The sequence below is a fragment of the Alexandromys fortis genome, unplaced genomic scaffold (genome assembly GCF_014885135.2).
Source record: "Alexandromys fortis isolate MF-2015 unplaced genomic scaffold, M_Fortis_MF-2015_v1.1 scaffold_165, whole genome shotgun sequence".
In the NCBI taxonomy this organism is placed as follows: domain Eukaryota; kingdom Metazoa; phylum Chordata; class Mammalia; order Rodentia; family Cricetidae; genus Alexandromys; species Alexandromys fortis.
The window spans coordinates 2,731,117-2,746,978 of NW_026068038.1; the positions used below are offsets into that span (position 1 = coordinate 2,731,117).

At 53.2% G+C, this 15,862-nt stretch overlaps 1 protein-coding gene across 1 annotated transcript; it reads right to left on the reverse strand.

Moving 5' to 3' along the window:
• Positions 1-576: 576 nt before the first annotated feature.
• On the reverse strand, positions 577-10,928 carry Mvd (mevalonate diphosphate decarboxylase). The gene is made up of 10 exons (XM_050165290.1): positions 10,678-10,928; positions 6,614-6,684; positions 6,097-6,211; positions 5,733-5,879; positions 4,614-4,813; positions 4,242-4,316; positions 3,856-4,074; positions 3,321-3,436; positions 2,044-2,152; positions 577-1,282 (listed from the first exon to the last, which is right to left on the reverse strand). The coding sequence occupies exons 1-10, from the start codon at positions 10,748-10,750 to the stop codon at positions 1,202-1,204; spliced, it is 1,206 nt and encodes a 401-aa protein (XP_050021247.1). The 5' UTR covers positions 10,751-10,928; the 3' UTR covers positions 577-1,201.
• Between the last annotated feature and the right edge of the window lie 4,934 nt (positions 10,929-15,862).

Genomic DNA, 15,862 nt, shown 5'->3' on the forward strand with positions numbered 1-15,862 from the left:
TTCGTGGGTGGGACAGCCTCCCCGTGGGCTTCCCCCTAGCTGGAATGAGCCCCGCCTACTTAGGTCTTGCCGGTCACTTGTGGCAGTTACCGCCCCCCCCCCCCCCAGCTCCTAGGACCCCTGGAGTAAGTCACTTCAGTGCGCCTGCTCCTTTGCTTATCAAAGGCAGGCCCGAAAAGGTTGAGGCTATTTCCGACCCACTGTGAGCCGGAGCAGGTGTGGCCTGGATCACGTGATTAAGTGGAGCGAGGGGGGACTTGATTTGTAAGGCTGGGAAAACCCAGAAAGTCGGGGACAGCTGAACACTATTGCTCTGGCCCAGACCAGCAGTAGCAGCAGCATGTATGCTGGGGTATGGCATAGGGTGACAAGGAGGCAGGAGACTGTCACGGGAGGGCACAGTGGCTGGGGTGGCTTGTGGCAGTGGGAGGCAATCCTAGAAGTACCTACTTCGGGCCCCACCTCTCCACTACATAAAGATGGCACTCAATGGCTGGTAGGAACCTGAGCGCTCAGCTGTAGCTCATGGACCTGAGAAAATTGGTTTACAGAGAGAAAGCACGGGCAAGGCAGGCAGGCAGGCAGCAGCAGACTTTATTCCCGGGGTCATCAGGTCCATTACCTGCACCTTCATGATGCACCCACACCCACAAGGGACCCCTCCCTGTGGGCTCAACAGCCTCTGCCCTCAAGGGGAGGGGTCACTGGTCTTTATAAAGAAATATTCCATCCGCGGTGCAGCCTGAGTTAGGAGCCCCAGGCTCAGCAGAGACACTGCTCTCTGGCTAGCGTCCTCCAAGCTCAGCTGCTCTCTGAGGCTCTAGGGACTTCTCCAATGGGAGACACAGACTCCCCTTCCCTGACGAGCTGCTGTCTGGAATACAGGGAGGTCCACAGAGTGTTTCTGCGAGCCCTTCGGAAACTCGCAGGAAACGTGAGGCACTTGATTGGGGACCCCCGCATCCCGGCTGCCTAGACAGGCGCTTATCACCACTCCATGTCCCCCACCAGCATGGCATTACCATCAAGCACCCCCACAGGCATGGCCAGTCAGCACACCAGCTCCCAGACCCAGTAAGCAACCCTTTCTCCAGCAGCACAAGGGATTGGCATGGAAGAGGTCAGGGGTCCTGCCACGAGGTCAGCGGTCCTGATGTGGCAGGCCATCTTCCAGCAGCACGAGGGATGGGCATGGAGGAGGTCAGCGGTCCTGATGTGGCAGGCCATCTGGGCCCAGCAGATGAGCGTGTGCGTTGTCTAGGACCTGAGGCCCTGGTCCGACCTGGGGGAGGAAATCAGTGTCTAGTCCCTGGCAACGCGGCAGGTCCTACCCACTGCTCCAGGGACTTCACAGGACCGAGCGACTCTAAAACAGGATTAGATGAGGGACAGGGTGTCCCTTCCTGATAAATCCACACCAGTTTGTCCATGCAAAGCCACCTGAGCTGCTAGGTGTCCCTTACCCTGGCTGGACCAGATCCTGGCAGGTCTCTGTGGCCCTCAGCACATGGTTTGGCATAGAAAGCAGGGATTTAGAGTGAGCTCTCTGAGGGCAGGGTCAGGAGATACAGGGATGCTGGCCTGTTTGTGGGGAACACCCTGAGGGCATTGTCTTGGGAACCTCAACACCTACTTATGCTGGTGATAAAAGTGACTGTATTTATTTATTTATTTTTGAGACAGGGTTTCTCTGTGTATCAGTTCTGGCTGTCTTGGAACTCACTTTGTAGACCAGGCTGGCCTCGAAGTGCTGGGATTAAAGGCGTACGCCACCACCGCCTGGCAAAAGTGACCACTTTTTATCTGCCTGGCTTCTCTTGGTCCCGAGTTACTAACCTTTGCATCCCAAACGCCCCCACTCTCCTCCTCTGCATGCAGATTGTCCCTACATGACCACTGAGGGGAAATAAGCAAACCAGCGTCTGGTGACTCTGAGCCATGGCTGATGTTAGCTTCTGCTTCTTGCCCGAGACAGCAGAGGGAGGGAGCCTGGGCACCCACAGCAGATAAGGCAGGGCCTGCCGTGTATTAACTGGGCCTCACCTGAGTGGCAATGATGTACTGGACAGCACCTGGGCTGGGCTCCATAGCCAGAGCAGCTTTCAGCTCATCAGAGAGAAGAGCAGGCGTCAACGGCAGCCCCTTTAGGAACCTGGGCAAAGAAGCAGAAGTGTGTCCATGGGGCCCCGTGCGTGGGAGGCCCAGATGGGTGATTCTTCAGAGAGAAGTAGCCAACGGTGGGAGGGTTCTTTTAGGCATGATGAGAACACTATGAATTACATCTTTCGCTAAGTGGCACAGGGTAGTCAGACTGGTCCCAGGAGAGAGACCCGTGCCACGAAGAGACCAGGGACCACCTGCACAGGTCAAACCTGTTCAAGAAGGAAGAAACTGGGGCTTTGTTTGAATCCTATGCTTCAAAGCATCATATACTTAAGATACTCATCAGAATGTCTGATCCATTTCCTAATAAAACTCAATTCTGGGCTAAGAGGTAGCTCAGCGGTTAACTGCACTGGCTATTCTTCCAGAGGTCCTGAGTTCAATTTACAGCAAGCACGTGGTGGCTCACAGCCTTCCATGAGATCTGGTGCCCTCTTCTGGCCTGCAGGCATACATACAGGCAGAACACTGCATACATAATAAATAAATAAATAAATCTTTAAACAACAGCAACAAAAACTCAATTCTAGGCTAAGAAGTGACTCAGTGGTTAAGAACACTTGTTGCTCCTGCAGAAGACTGGGGTTAGGGCCCCAGCACCCACATTGCAGCTGACAATCATCTGTAATTTTAATTCCAGGGGACTGATGCCCTCTTCTGGCCTCCAGGGATACTGCACACATATGGGGTACAGATATTCACACAGGCAAAACATTCAGCCTAAAAAATTTTTAAATAAAACACAAGCTGGTCTTTGCTGAGGGAAGGCCGCCCCTGATCTTCCAAGACATCATTTCTCTCCAAAAAGATAAAAAAATAAAAAATTATTAAGAAGAGTCAACTTTTTTCTTTTTTAGATAGGGTCTCATACTACAGTTCAGGCTGGCTTTGAATTCACCTCCTGAGCACCTGTATTATAGATGAGGGTCACCATTATGGCTGAAATACCATTTCTTAAGGGGTAGGAATATGGTATTTGTTCACACACCCACAACCTGTGTGGCTATAAGGAGAGACTCAGTGCTGCCATCTGCATGGCTGAGTCCCTGCAGGAGGCCAGTCAGTGCCTGAGATCTCCTGGTTTAGTACTGTGAGCTCCATGCCCCTAGCAGACTGTTCTGGGCATCTCCAGGCAGGGAAGAGGGGCACACACTCACTTGTCTCCGTTTGTTGCAGGGGGAAAGCTGTGCCTCACGGCTGCCACGAACTCAGCCACAGTGTCATCCAGAGTGAAGATCACAGCATTGGGGCCCGCATCAAAGGTGTATGCCACCTGGAACCCAAAAGATCCCCAGCTGTTCACTCAGCACCCTTAGCACTAACCTTCGAACTGCGGGGGAGGGGGAGGGGAACCGAGCGTCTCCCAAGTTGAACTGGGCCCATCTATGCCACCCAACCAGGGAGTGGTATGAATGAAACACACTCGTGTTAGTCACCTCTGCCTGGAGCTCAGGACGAGGCTATGGCCTATGCGGGTCACACAGCTAATGTATTTTAGGGAAGACACAAAACACAGAATGAACCAGAACTGTACGATGGAGTTTGTCTGTGCCATGTCTGCCAGGATCTGGAGGACCATCCTGGAGCCACTCCCAGCCCCACCCACTTCCATAACCTTTGTCCATGTATACCACGTCCCCATCATCGGCTCATGCTCCTAGCATCTGCCCCACAGTCCCTGCACGCTGTCACCTTTGTCTGCCCGTGGTGTGTGTTAAAGCTGTGTACTAGCTGGATGATGCGCCTGGAGGTGTCGTTGAGGTAGGAGATGGGCGGGAAGGTATCGAGGCAGGTGGCATGAAACTGGTTGCTGTCCTTCATGGTCAGCTGGGCAAAGGCCGGGAAGTCCCGCTCTTGGACGCAGCGGGTCATCTCCTTCATGCGCTCAGGCACGATGGACTCCGCCCGGAACTGCAAGGGGAGCGAGCGGGTGAGTGGGTACAACACTCTCTGCCAGCGAGTCTGGGCACAGGGCCTCCAGAGTCATCCCCCCACCAGGAGAGCCCCATCTTAAGCAGCACACTTCACCCTCTCCAGCAAGCAGGGCTCTGGTCCCTGCCCGCCCCAGCGGGCCCTACCTTGAGCAGGGTACTGGTCTCCACACTGGTCTGCATGCCCACTGTGCTGCCCATCTGCTTCTTCTGGGCACTCACCTGAATGAGAGATGGCACTGGGCCTGGGCCACAGGGGACCCACAGCACAAGCCCTGCCCTCTGCTAAACCAACCCTTGGCTCCTGGTCAGGGAAGAGTGATGTGGGTCTGGATCTAGTCACATCATGGGAAGGGGCACAGCTCTGCCATGTGCGAGCCACTAGCAGCCTTGGTCTGTTCCCCAGCCCCTGCTAGCCTAGGATCCTGGTGAACCCCAGATAGATAACAGTTCTTTCTTTCTTAGCCCAGCCCTGGCTAAACAGCCATTCTCCCACTGGCTGCATGCCCATCCACTTACCACAAGGATAAGGATTCGGAGTTGGGGCCAGTGCCACTCTGGGGCTATCTGCCGGGCGACGCTGTCCTTTCCATCGCTCTGCTCCCCCATCTGCCATTCCACGAAGCCCCCATAAAGACTGCGGCACGCACTGCCTGAGCCCCGCCGAGCCACTTCGGAGAGGTCCCCCTCAACCCCGTAGACCCGGGCCAAGGTATAGGCTGAAGGCACAGGAGAGAGACACGGAGAAGGGTGAAGGCTAATGTACCACCCAGACCAGCTCTGCTAGGTGCTCCCTGCTGCATAGGAAATGAGATTCTGAGGAGCAGAGCTGGGGCGCTGGCATCCCAGCTCCACGTCCTTTCACTTGGCATTGGGTTTGGAAATGTAGTCAGCCTCGTAAACTACCTCAGGACTCGGGGTGAGGGGGAGGCTTCTTTAGGAGCTGTACCCAAGTGGAGCACTAAAGGGAGGGGTAGCAGTCAGAAGGCCACCAGGAACAGGGACCAAGGTGACAGTGTGAGTAATGTAATGTGTCTCCAGGAAGAGAATGGCAGCTCTGGGGGAGACAGCATCACAGGCAGTGAGGCAAGCTTGCCGCTCATCAGCAGGGGCCTTCCCTGAGTCTAGCCATCTTGAGAGGGTGACCTTGCGTCCGGGACTGGCTCACCTATGCCTCCAATTCAGGATGATGCAGGAGCTAGCTGGACCAGGGAGTTATCACCCCTGGAGCTAAGAGGTGAGGGCTGCCTGTGCCAGGGATGGGGGTGCCATCTACAGTGACCCAGGGCAAGAAAGCAAAGATGATACTGGCGGGGGTAAGAAAAGAGTTCTTGACAATAGGGTCAGCAACCCAGAATGCAGCGGGGCCTGAAGCCAGGCCAAGATCCTCCTACCTCCGCCTCCAGGTATTTTCTACCTTCAGGTGGCTTCTGTTGCTTGAGTCACTGGGGAGCTAGAGGGCCCTCACACAGGGGCAGAGAGGGTCTGGTGGTCAATTGCATTATGGGAAAGGACAAACTCGGGGCCTTTTTACAGGGAGCTCCCACGATAGGAGCCCTGGGTGCTGACAGGCCAGAGACCCCACCCCTACTACCACAAAGCTGAGCCCTGGATCTCCCAGTCCCCGTGAGCACCCACCTAGGCAGGCATAGCCCGCTGCCGATGATGCCAGGCCTGCAGCAGTGGGGAAGTTGTTCTCTGAGGCCACGTGCACCTTGTAGTTGAGGCTGAGGGGAAGTGCGTCCCCATCCCCTGTGCTCCTCCGCTTCCGAGCCAGGCGGCGGACTGCAGGGGAGAGGGCACAGTGAGTGGCAGTGCCACTTGGCAGACCCACCTCATCTGCCTGCGGCCGGGAGTGGGAGGAGTATGGCTGAAATCTGTGAGGCAGTAACGCCCAGACCTCCCACATGGACTCCCTCCTGGGATGCCCCAACTCCAGCCCCTCTCCTATGGGCGCTCAGCATCTGCAAGGGCACACGGAGTGGCTGTCATCCCAACTCACTCTCCCTCAGGCAGGCCTGGAATCGTGGCTGCCCCACATCCTCCTCCTGACCGTTCAGCCAGATGCGGTCCTCTGTGAAGTCCTTGCTGATGGCGGCAGTTGTGACGGTTTTTAACTGAGAAGAACAAGGGCCCGGGCTGAAGACCAGTGCCCACACAGCATCCCTTTCTGCCCACGAGGCCTTTCCTACCTACGGCTAGTATGGTTGTCCCCCTGGGCAGGGACAAGCACATGGAAGGTCAGGGGAGCAACCCTGGCAAGCCCCTCAGGCTGGCCACACCATGCAGGGTCTGTCTCACCCACAGCAGGACCGCGGGCATCTGGTCCCTCCTGAATAAAGGATCTTAGGTAAAAAACTAGCCCTGTGGCTTCGGGAATTTGTGTGTGGATGAAGAGGTGAGGGGACTGTGTGCTGGGCAGTCCAAAAGGAATTAGAAGGACACAGGCCGGCTATGGTTCCCACGAGAAGCCATCCCATTCTAGCCATGAGAGCGCAGTGTCTATGCAGTGCAGTCACCTGGTCCTGGTGCAGCGTGACACTCAGAGAGGAGTTGATGGGCAGGATCAGTGCTTCATCGCGCTTCCCCCCTGCAACAATAATCCAAGCCAGTGAGTTCCTGGCACCCGACTGGCACTCCGAAAAGTTGCCCCCGCCCTTCTGTAGCAGCCCCCATACCACCATCCTGTTCTCACTGCCCAGGCTGTGCCACCTCCTCAGGACACCTCTGGGCTGGCTGCAGACTCAGCACAGGTTCCCAGAGCACAGGCGGAGGCCAGCCTGCCTCTGCCTCATGCTTCTTCCATCTTTTTTTTTTTTTTTTACTTCACAGATACAGTTGTGGAAATCTGCTAGGTAGCACATGTGGCTAGTGGTCTCCTCCTGCACCCGAAGGAGCCCCGTTCCTGACCATGTCTCCAACTGCACCCATCAGAATGGTCCCTCTCTGCCCAAAGCTCTAAGCCCCATCGCAGGCACAGTCAACTCTCCAGAAAGGCAGAGGAAACACTACCTGGCAACACTCACAGCACTTAGCTGGTGGTCGCATTGTCTTTGTTGAGCATCCACACGTGCTCGGTTAATCTGGGATGTTCGCACAGAAGGTAACAAAAGGCTAACTTTGGGCAGGTGAACCTTTTCCATCCTTCACCGTCTACAGACACCCGCCCACAGGCAGCTCTCCTGGAGTCATGGGGCTGCTCTTAGGAAGATGGAGCAAGTGACCCAGCCCTAAGCCCGAAGTCCAGGTGTCCCGCACAAGCCAGCACGAGGCACCTGAGCGAGGAAGGACGACCCTGGGCCCTTGGCTCCAGGCATGGCTAGGGTGCGTGGCTTCGGGTGCCCCATCTGGGCCATTCTTTCTGACCACTGATCTCAGGCCAGCAGCATTTGCAGAGCATCAAGGAGACCGGTGAAGGGCAGCTGAGTGAGACAAATTTTTGCCACAGTCTGCTCCAGCCTCACCCTCTTCCCAAGGCCCTGGGAGCCTGGCTACACGAAAGCAACCTCCTTTTCACCCTGAAGGTGTGGCGGGCTGCCCTTTCATCGCAGCTGGCAGCCTGCACTTCACCACAGGCCTGCCTGCACAGGTGCTTGTTCAGCCTTGCTAGGAGTTTCCAGAGGAGGCCTCACAGCCCCTGCAGGAACCCTACAGAGCCCCCAGCAGAAACAAGGGCCATACAATGTGGGTGGAACCCCTCTATCTGCAAGAAAAGAGATGGCACCCCTCTTCTACCAGCTAAAGGTTTTAACAGGACTTGAGTCTCAGAACACAGCAGAAAACCATTCGATGTCACCCCAAATCATTTGCTATACCAAAAGGGAGGTTCTCAAACCGAGAAAATAACAGGACACTACCTCTGACGTGTCAGAGATGCCACGACTGCCGCCAGACAGAGACAGCCTGAGCCAGCAATCAGGACAAAGTAAGAAAACAGCATCAAAGAGATGGTTAAGAAGGAGACGGAAGCCTGGGAGCTAAGCTGGGAACTGAAACAAAAGCTAGGGGTGAGGGTGAACCTGAACAGATGGAGGGAAAACCCAGCCAGCTGAAACGTGATTGACATCCAAACCGCAGCCAACCGCAAAGCATCCCACACAGCAGTATGCAGAAGAAAAATAGCATGCATTTAAAAGGAAATCTGTATATAGTCTTTGAAAATTTTATACATGTATACAATGTATCTTAATTGTTTTCACACTCTATTTCCCCCTCCAACCAAGAGCCTCTTTGTTTGGGGGATCTTACACATGCTAGACAGGTGCTATACTACTGAGCTACAGGCCCAATCTTGGGATCATGTGACCTTTTGTTCTTGTCGGGACAGGGTTTCTCTGTGTAATAGCCCTGGCTGTCCTGGAACTCGTTTTGTCGACCAGCCTAGCCTAGAACTCAGAGATCCGCCTGCCTCTGCCTCCTGAGTGCTGGGATTAAAGGTGTGCACAACCACTACCTGGGTAACATCATGTGATCTTACCAACAGAAAAGAAAATCACAACCATTTGTGTTTTAGGGAAGGATTATCAGAAAAAAAAAATGGGAAGGATAAAAGACTTTTTTTTTGTTTTGTTTTTAAGACAGAGTCTAGTTATGGGGCCCAGGCTAGTCTAGAAACTGTAAAGATACTTTCATGGACCAAGGCAAAAAAGTTCACTGCCACCAGCCCCATCCTCTCACCTGATACAGTGTTGTTCTTCCAACGAATCAGGCAAGGACACATAAAGCACAAAGAAACTATAAAGAAAGTCACTCCTAGTGGCAAAAGGCTTGTTTGTCTACAAAGAAAATCTCAAAAAACCTACTAAAGTTCTCAGAAGGAAAGAATGTGTTCAGCCACACTGCAGAACACAAGATCAACACACACCTTCAATCCTGGCACTCAGGAGGCAGAGGCAGGAGCATCTCTGTGAGTTCGAGGCCACAGGACAGTCAGAGCTACGGGGAGAAAACCCTGTCTTGATAAAACAAAACAACAACAAGGAAACAAAACAAAAGACAAGGAAGGTAGGGTACAATGAGCTCAAGGAAAGGATCGCCCATACCACTGGCCATCGGGGAACCTAAGGCTAAAACCACACGGAACTGTGGGTGTATCTGTGAGAAAGACTAGGGTGAAAAATAGGGACTCCATTGGAATGGGCACCAGAACATGGAAACCAAGATGGCCCGTGTACTGCTGGTGGGAAAACATGCGGGCACTGCCACCCCAGGGAACCCACAGTTCCTTAACGCAATAAAGAACAGTTGCCGGGCTGGAGAGATGGCTCAGCGGTTAAGAGCATTGGCTGCTCTTCTGGAGGTCCTGAATTCAATTCCCAGCAACCACATGATGGCTCGCAACCATCTGTAATGAGATCTGGTGCCCTCTTCTGGCCTGCCGGCATACATGGAGGCTGAACACTGTGTAAATAAATAAATAAATCTTTAGGAAAAAAAAAAAAAAAAAAAGAACAGTTGCCACCCATTCTCCGGGAAGCATTCCAGGACCTCCTTCCTCTGAAGGATGAACGTTCACACAAAGATCTGCCCATAAACACAAGCAACAACTTCACCAGTAACAGCCCCTGGGGTTGCTTATGCTGTGGAATTGGGCCTAGCAACGGGAAACAATGAACCCCGGCTGCATCCACCTGGATAAGCTTCCAGAGAAGTATGCTGACTGAACTGAGCCAAACTCAAGAATCTACAGGCTCTGTGGATCCACTTACAGAAGCAGTCCTAAATGATCATAGAGGAAGGAAGAAGGGCAGGTGAGAAGCTAGGGTGAGGGGCGCTGTTCCCTGCAATACCGCCCTAGTTTAGAGGGTTACCAGAGACCGGGGAAGAGCAAAAGGCTGCTCCTCACAACAGGAGGTGCGGCAGCACCCGTGTCAACACCAAAGCTTCAGGAGTGACAGTAGAGGTCAGGCCTGAGGTGTATTATATAGCTTACGAGACTGGCCCGAGGAGAGCCCCGCCTCTCCCTAGCAGCGAAAAGCCTTAATTTCACCATCCCAGATTCGCAATGGTGTGCCCTTCTCCAGCCCGGAGCACAACCAATTCCAGCCGCTGACCCTCGTCTCCAGCCCCGAGAGACCCTTTCCCTGTCGTGATGATACTCCCCATATCCAGCCCCGGGATCGCCTATCCTGGCTTCGATGATCCCCATCTCCAGCCCAGTGCCCGTTGATTCCGGTCGTGGTGACGCCCCTTTCAACCCTGAGTCCCCTTTCCAGCCGTCTCTAGACCAGTTACTACAGATCTGGACCATGGGCTTTTTCCCTCCGGCCCTGGGACCCTAAATCCCGGCAGCAGTGATCCTCATCTACACCCCTTTGCCCATTGATCCTGGCAGCTAGGGGCCCCGGCCTCCAGCTCCCAGGACCCCCAATCCTGGCTGCAGTAACCCCTGTCTCTAGCACTGTGCCCATCGATCCCGGCGGTGGTGACCTTCCTCTCCAACCCTGTGCCTTGATCATTTCCCATCCCAGCCAGGATGATTCCGCTCTCCAGACCAGGGGGTCCTGATTCCAGTCGCGATAAGTCCAGCCTCCAGCCCTACGCCCCGATCCCAGCCGAGGTGACACCTGACTCCAACACTCACAATACTTGATAACCGCGATGTTGACCGGCGCGGTGCAGGTGACGACCAGGTCCTGAGGCTTTTCCGAAGCCATGGCCGAGAGAGTCTGGAGTCAAAGCAGCAGAGCCCAGCACCGGTCTCCGACCGGCGTCCACAGTCTCACGCGCTGCCATATGATTGGCCCACGGACCGTGCTGCTCCCGTGCCGTCCAATAGGCTGTGGGCCGAGCCCACGATCCACTTTTTAGCCTATGGACAGAATCGAATGATGTGCGGCCGACACTGAGCCCGCCCCGCCGCCTCGGAGCGCGTGGCCTCCGGCGAGGGGCCGAGTCGGCTCAGGGAGTGGAACCTGCGCGTGCGCCTTGTGCATGGGTGGAATCTGCGCAAGCGCGGGAGTCGTCTTTCTGGCACACGCAGCTCAGAATAGCCAGACTGTGGAGACGGACGGTGGGGCCATCTGCTGTTCCAGAGCTCAAGAACGACAAGCATCCTGCCTCTCCGTTGCACACACAACCCACTAGACCGCGCATCGGGAGGGATCCCCAGCTCCGCAGCCCAGGATCGTGCCAGGGCCCCTCATCCTGGAGTATTCTACATCCACAATCTGGCTTCTCTTGTATGCCCTATCTTGAATCTGGGGTCCCATAGCCTGTCTGGACCGTCCAGTTTACCGGAGGTCTCGGGCTGCAGGTGGATGCGCTACATCCGCATTAGGTATTTTCAAATGCTGTCCTCTTTCCCAGGTTCTGCATAAGCAAGAATTTTGTCACTTTTCGTAGTTGAAATGGATTAACACTTCTCTATGGGTTTTTGTTGTTTGTCCTGGAACTCTGTAGACCAGGCTGGCCCCAAACTCAAGAGATTCTCTTACTTCTGCTGGGATTAAGCACTTGTGCCACCACCACCTGACTTTTACGTCATTTTTATTACAGCAAAGTATGCAAAACAAAAATCTTGCCATTTGGCTTTTTTTTTTTTTTTTTTTTTTTTTTTTTTTTTTTTTTTTTTTTCGGGCTCTTTTTTTTCTTCGCTGGTCTCTCTTGCTCCCTGGAGCAGTTCCTCCATCCAGTGGTAGGTGTGAGCTGCTGCATCCATTTTTTTTTGGTTTTTCGAGACAGGGTTTCTTTGTGGCTTTGAAGCCTGTCCTGGCACTAGCTCTGTAGACCAGGCTGGTCTCGAACTCACAGAGATCCGCCTGCCTCTGCCTCCCGTGTGCTGGGATTAAAGGCGTGCGCCACCATCACCGGGCTTGGCTTTTATTTTTAAGTTACAGTTAAGTGACATTTAGTGTCCTCACTTGGTACAGCCATCATCGCTGAGTCCATTCATTCTCCAGCAGAAACAGATACAACTTTCCAGTTCCCCCATCTTTTTTATTCTGTCTGTGTGTATGCCTGAAGGCCAGAAGAGGGCGCCAGACCTCTTTACAGATGGTTGTGAGCCACCATGTGGTTGCTGGGAATTGAACTCAGGACCTTTGGAAGAGCAGGCAATGCTCTTAACCACTGAGCTATCTCTCCAGCCCCCCCCCCCATCTCTTTTAAAATTCTTAGATTTTGAATGGCTCAGACATCAAAGAAGATGCAAGAGTACACACTATGAAATAACCAGGCCACCAGTTCGGTTCTCAGGAGAGCAGATGGTAACAATGCCTCCACAGCCTTTGGTTGACATTTTATACACAATGGTGGGGAATTGCTCTTTCTCTAGCCTGTTTTTCTACGTGGGTGCTTCTTGAACGCTTTTCAGCTCCACACCAAAACAGCTTCCTTGTTTGTCTAGACTGTCTAAACTTATTCAGATTGCCCCCCATTGAAGCCATGCATGGCGCTGTCCTTGCATTTTGTGTGAGTGTGTGTGCTTCTGTAGAAGAATTCCTAGAAGTGGGTGGCTCAGCCAAGCAGCTATATGCCTAGGGCACTGTTGAGAGCTGCTGGCATGCTGCTGTCTTGGAAGCTAAATCGATTGTTTGGCTCTCTCCACCGAAGTATGGGAGTGTGAACAGGCCTTCAGCAGCACAGGAGATGGCCTGTCACATCAGGCTGAGCTAGCCAGTCTCACTATTGTTTCCTTGTACGTCAGACAGCTCTGGTTTTCAGTTTCTTCTCCAAAGGTGCTGTCTGGTTGCTCCAGAGGGACAACACTCTCAGTGCCTTCACTGAGCTCCCTGGCAACAGGGATGGAGAGGGCACCCATGTACCTTAATAATCTGCACCTGCCCTTCTTGTGACGAGGAAGGAAAGGTTTCTACAGAGCCTCTGTGTTAGACACTGAGCTGGGTGGAAACCTGGGTTCCTGGGTACCTCACCTATTCTACTGTTTAGAATCGTAGTATTACATGATGTAAAGCCAGTGAACACAGCCGGCCAGAAAGAACTGCCTTTAATCCCACCCAGCACTAGCGAGCGATGCAGAAGCAGGTGGATCTCAGTGAGTTCAAGGCTAGACTGGTCTACAAAGTGAGTTCCAGGACAGCCAGGATAGTTACACAGAGAAATCCTGTCTTGAAAAACCAAAAATAAAAAGAAAGAGAGAGAGAGAAAGAGAGGAGGGGAGGGAAGAGGAAGGGAGAGGAGAGGAGGGGAGGGGAAGAGAGGGGAGGGGAGAAAAGAGAAGGCTTCAATACAGAAGGGACAGTTACACCCATTGGAACATGTGCGTGTTGTTATCAGGCCCAGCGGCCAAGATCACCTCACAGCTGAAGGATCCCAGTGCTTGACATCCTAGAACCCTGTGTGCCTTAAAGCTAAGAGTCAGTGGGAAGTCACCTCTCTGCTATTATCTCAGATGTTATAAAGTGTCTGTCAAGGGTGTGAGGTTCATTGTTAGGCCAGGGATATGTATGAGACCCAGGGAAGAAGGCCCTTTGGGGAAAAGAGAAGAGAGGAGAGGGGAATACAGCCCAATACCAGGCTGGGAAGGAAGTCCACCCAGGACTGAGCATCCATCTGCTGTACCCTGGAGCTTGGCCTGGTCAGGCCAGCAGAGGGGACCAAAGCGCAGCTGTGCTTCCCATACGGGCCTTTTCCAGGCCAAGCACTGGGGAAAGAAAACCTTTGAAAGTGACCTAAAAGGGGAGGATACTGTTTGTGGATTTCTGTGTCCCTGTCCCTTGTCCCTTTGAACTCGGGTCCCCAGGGAAGTCTTCAGAGGTCAACATCTTTCCAGAGTAGTTGGCCTGGGCCACTGGAGAGGGCAGGAGAGAGGTAGATTTCATCCAGGGGTTCTGGTCCCGTGTGAACAACAGCACAGGGCAGAACACATGCAGCCACTCTAGCAGGTGGCTATAGGCTGCCAGGGTCGCTGTGTTTAGTAGGAAAGGACCTAGAGTAGAGGTGGGGCCTGCACAGAACTGGGGAGGAAGAAAGCCAGGGTTAGGGTCACAGGGAAGGAAAGAGGGAAAGAGGCACGTTGGGGCTACCCCGGGCTGGAATTCCCTTGCCCTCGCTTACAAGAAAATTCCTTTCTTAGCCCAGGCCAGAGGAGTAATGACCAGTGCCTCCATGTTCTGTGTTGGTGCCTGACCACAAACCTTCAGGGCTCTTTACGTCTGCTTTCCCACTTCCCTGGCTGGTTCTTTGCCCAGGCTTTGGCCCTTGTGACAAATGAGGCCCCTGCACCAGGTGACCTCTACAGGCTCTTTGTTTGAATTCTGTGACCACAGCCCAACATGGCCTTCAGAGCAGTTATGAGCCACACTTCCTGTCAGGGGCCAGTGAGCCAACACTATTCGTGTGTTTTGAGACAGAGGATGTCGCAGGAAATGCCTGCAACCTCAGACAAGGAGCAAGTAAACGGAAGTGGCTTGTTCTAATACACTTTTTCATGTCCTTTCCAGGTATCACAAACAATTCTTTCACTTTGTTTTTCTTTAATTGTGGCCAAGTATGTATTGACCAGGTTAGGTTAGTAGGACACTTGCCTAGCAAGCCACCCCCAGCACTGGATAACAAGGTAAGCAGACACACGGCTGTAATCCCAGCACTCAGGAGGCGGAGACAGGAGGATTAAGAGTTCACGGTCATCCTCTGCTATATAGCAAATTGGAGGCCAACCTGGGATAATAGAAACGTTGTCTCAAAAAAACAAATTACAAACCATAAAATTAGCTGCCACGCTGGGCAGTGGTGGTGCACGTCTTTAATTCCAACACTCGGGAGGCAGAGGCAGGCAGACCTCTGAGAGTTCAAGGCCAGCCTGGTCTACAAGACAGGCTCCTGGCCGGGCGGTGGTGGCGCACGCCTTTAATCCCAGCACTCGGGAGGCAGAGGCAGGCGGATCTCTGTGAGTTTGAGACCAGCCTGGTCTACAAGAGCTAGTTCCAGGACAGGCTCCAAAACCTCAGAGAAACCTTGTCTCGAAAAACCAAAAAAAAAAAAAAAAAAAGACAGGCTCCAAAGCTACAGTGAAACCCTGTCTCGAAAAAAAAAATAGCAAAAAAAAAAATTAGCTGCCATGACTTTTTTATATACATAAGTGATGCTGGACACGCCCACATTTGTGTAGCCATGAAGCCATGACCTGCTTCCTCTTCCACAGGCCTTCAGTTGTAAGGACTATCTTCTGAGCCAAACTTCTACCATCTTCAGGAGTTAGGTTTGATCTTCTTCCTGAAGGTCATGGAGCCTTCACCCAAGTACCCAACCACTTCTTCCAATCGATTGTGTGCAATTCTGCCAAATTTTCAGCTCTTGGAGAGAGGCTGGTCGGGAAGACTAAGGGAGGGGGCCCTTACAGCCACAGCCAGGTGGAGGTCAGGGGTCATGATGCTGGGTGCAGACCTTCCACTATGACGGCTTCAAACTCATCCACTCTCCTGCCCGTAGCCCCTTACACACGGCACCCTCAGTAAGTCGAGGAATTGTACGCTAGTTTGACAGAGGGAGCCTTACTGAGAGGGGCAGACATTGTCTAAGTCTCCCTCTGGAGAGGAACTTTAGCCACACAACACAGTCAGCTGGCAGGACACACTGACTAAAGAGGAGTTTGGGAAGAGTAGTGATGTCCCTGAAATGGGTAACGAGACCGACAGTGGAAACTGTGCTGTTGAAGGGTAGAGCATCACAGGGGTAGGCGTGGTGCACACCTTTAATCTCAGCACTCCGGAGGCAGAGGCAGGCGGATGTCGGAGTTCGAGGACAGCCTGGTCTACAGAGCGAGTTCCAGGACAGCCAAGGCTACACAGAAAATGCCTGTCTCGAAA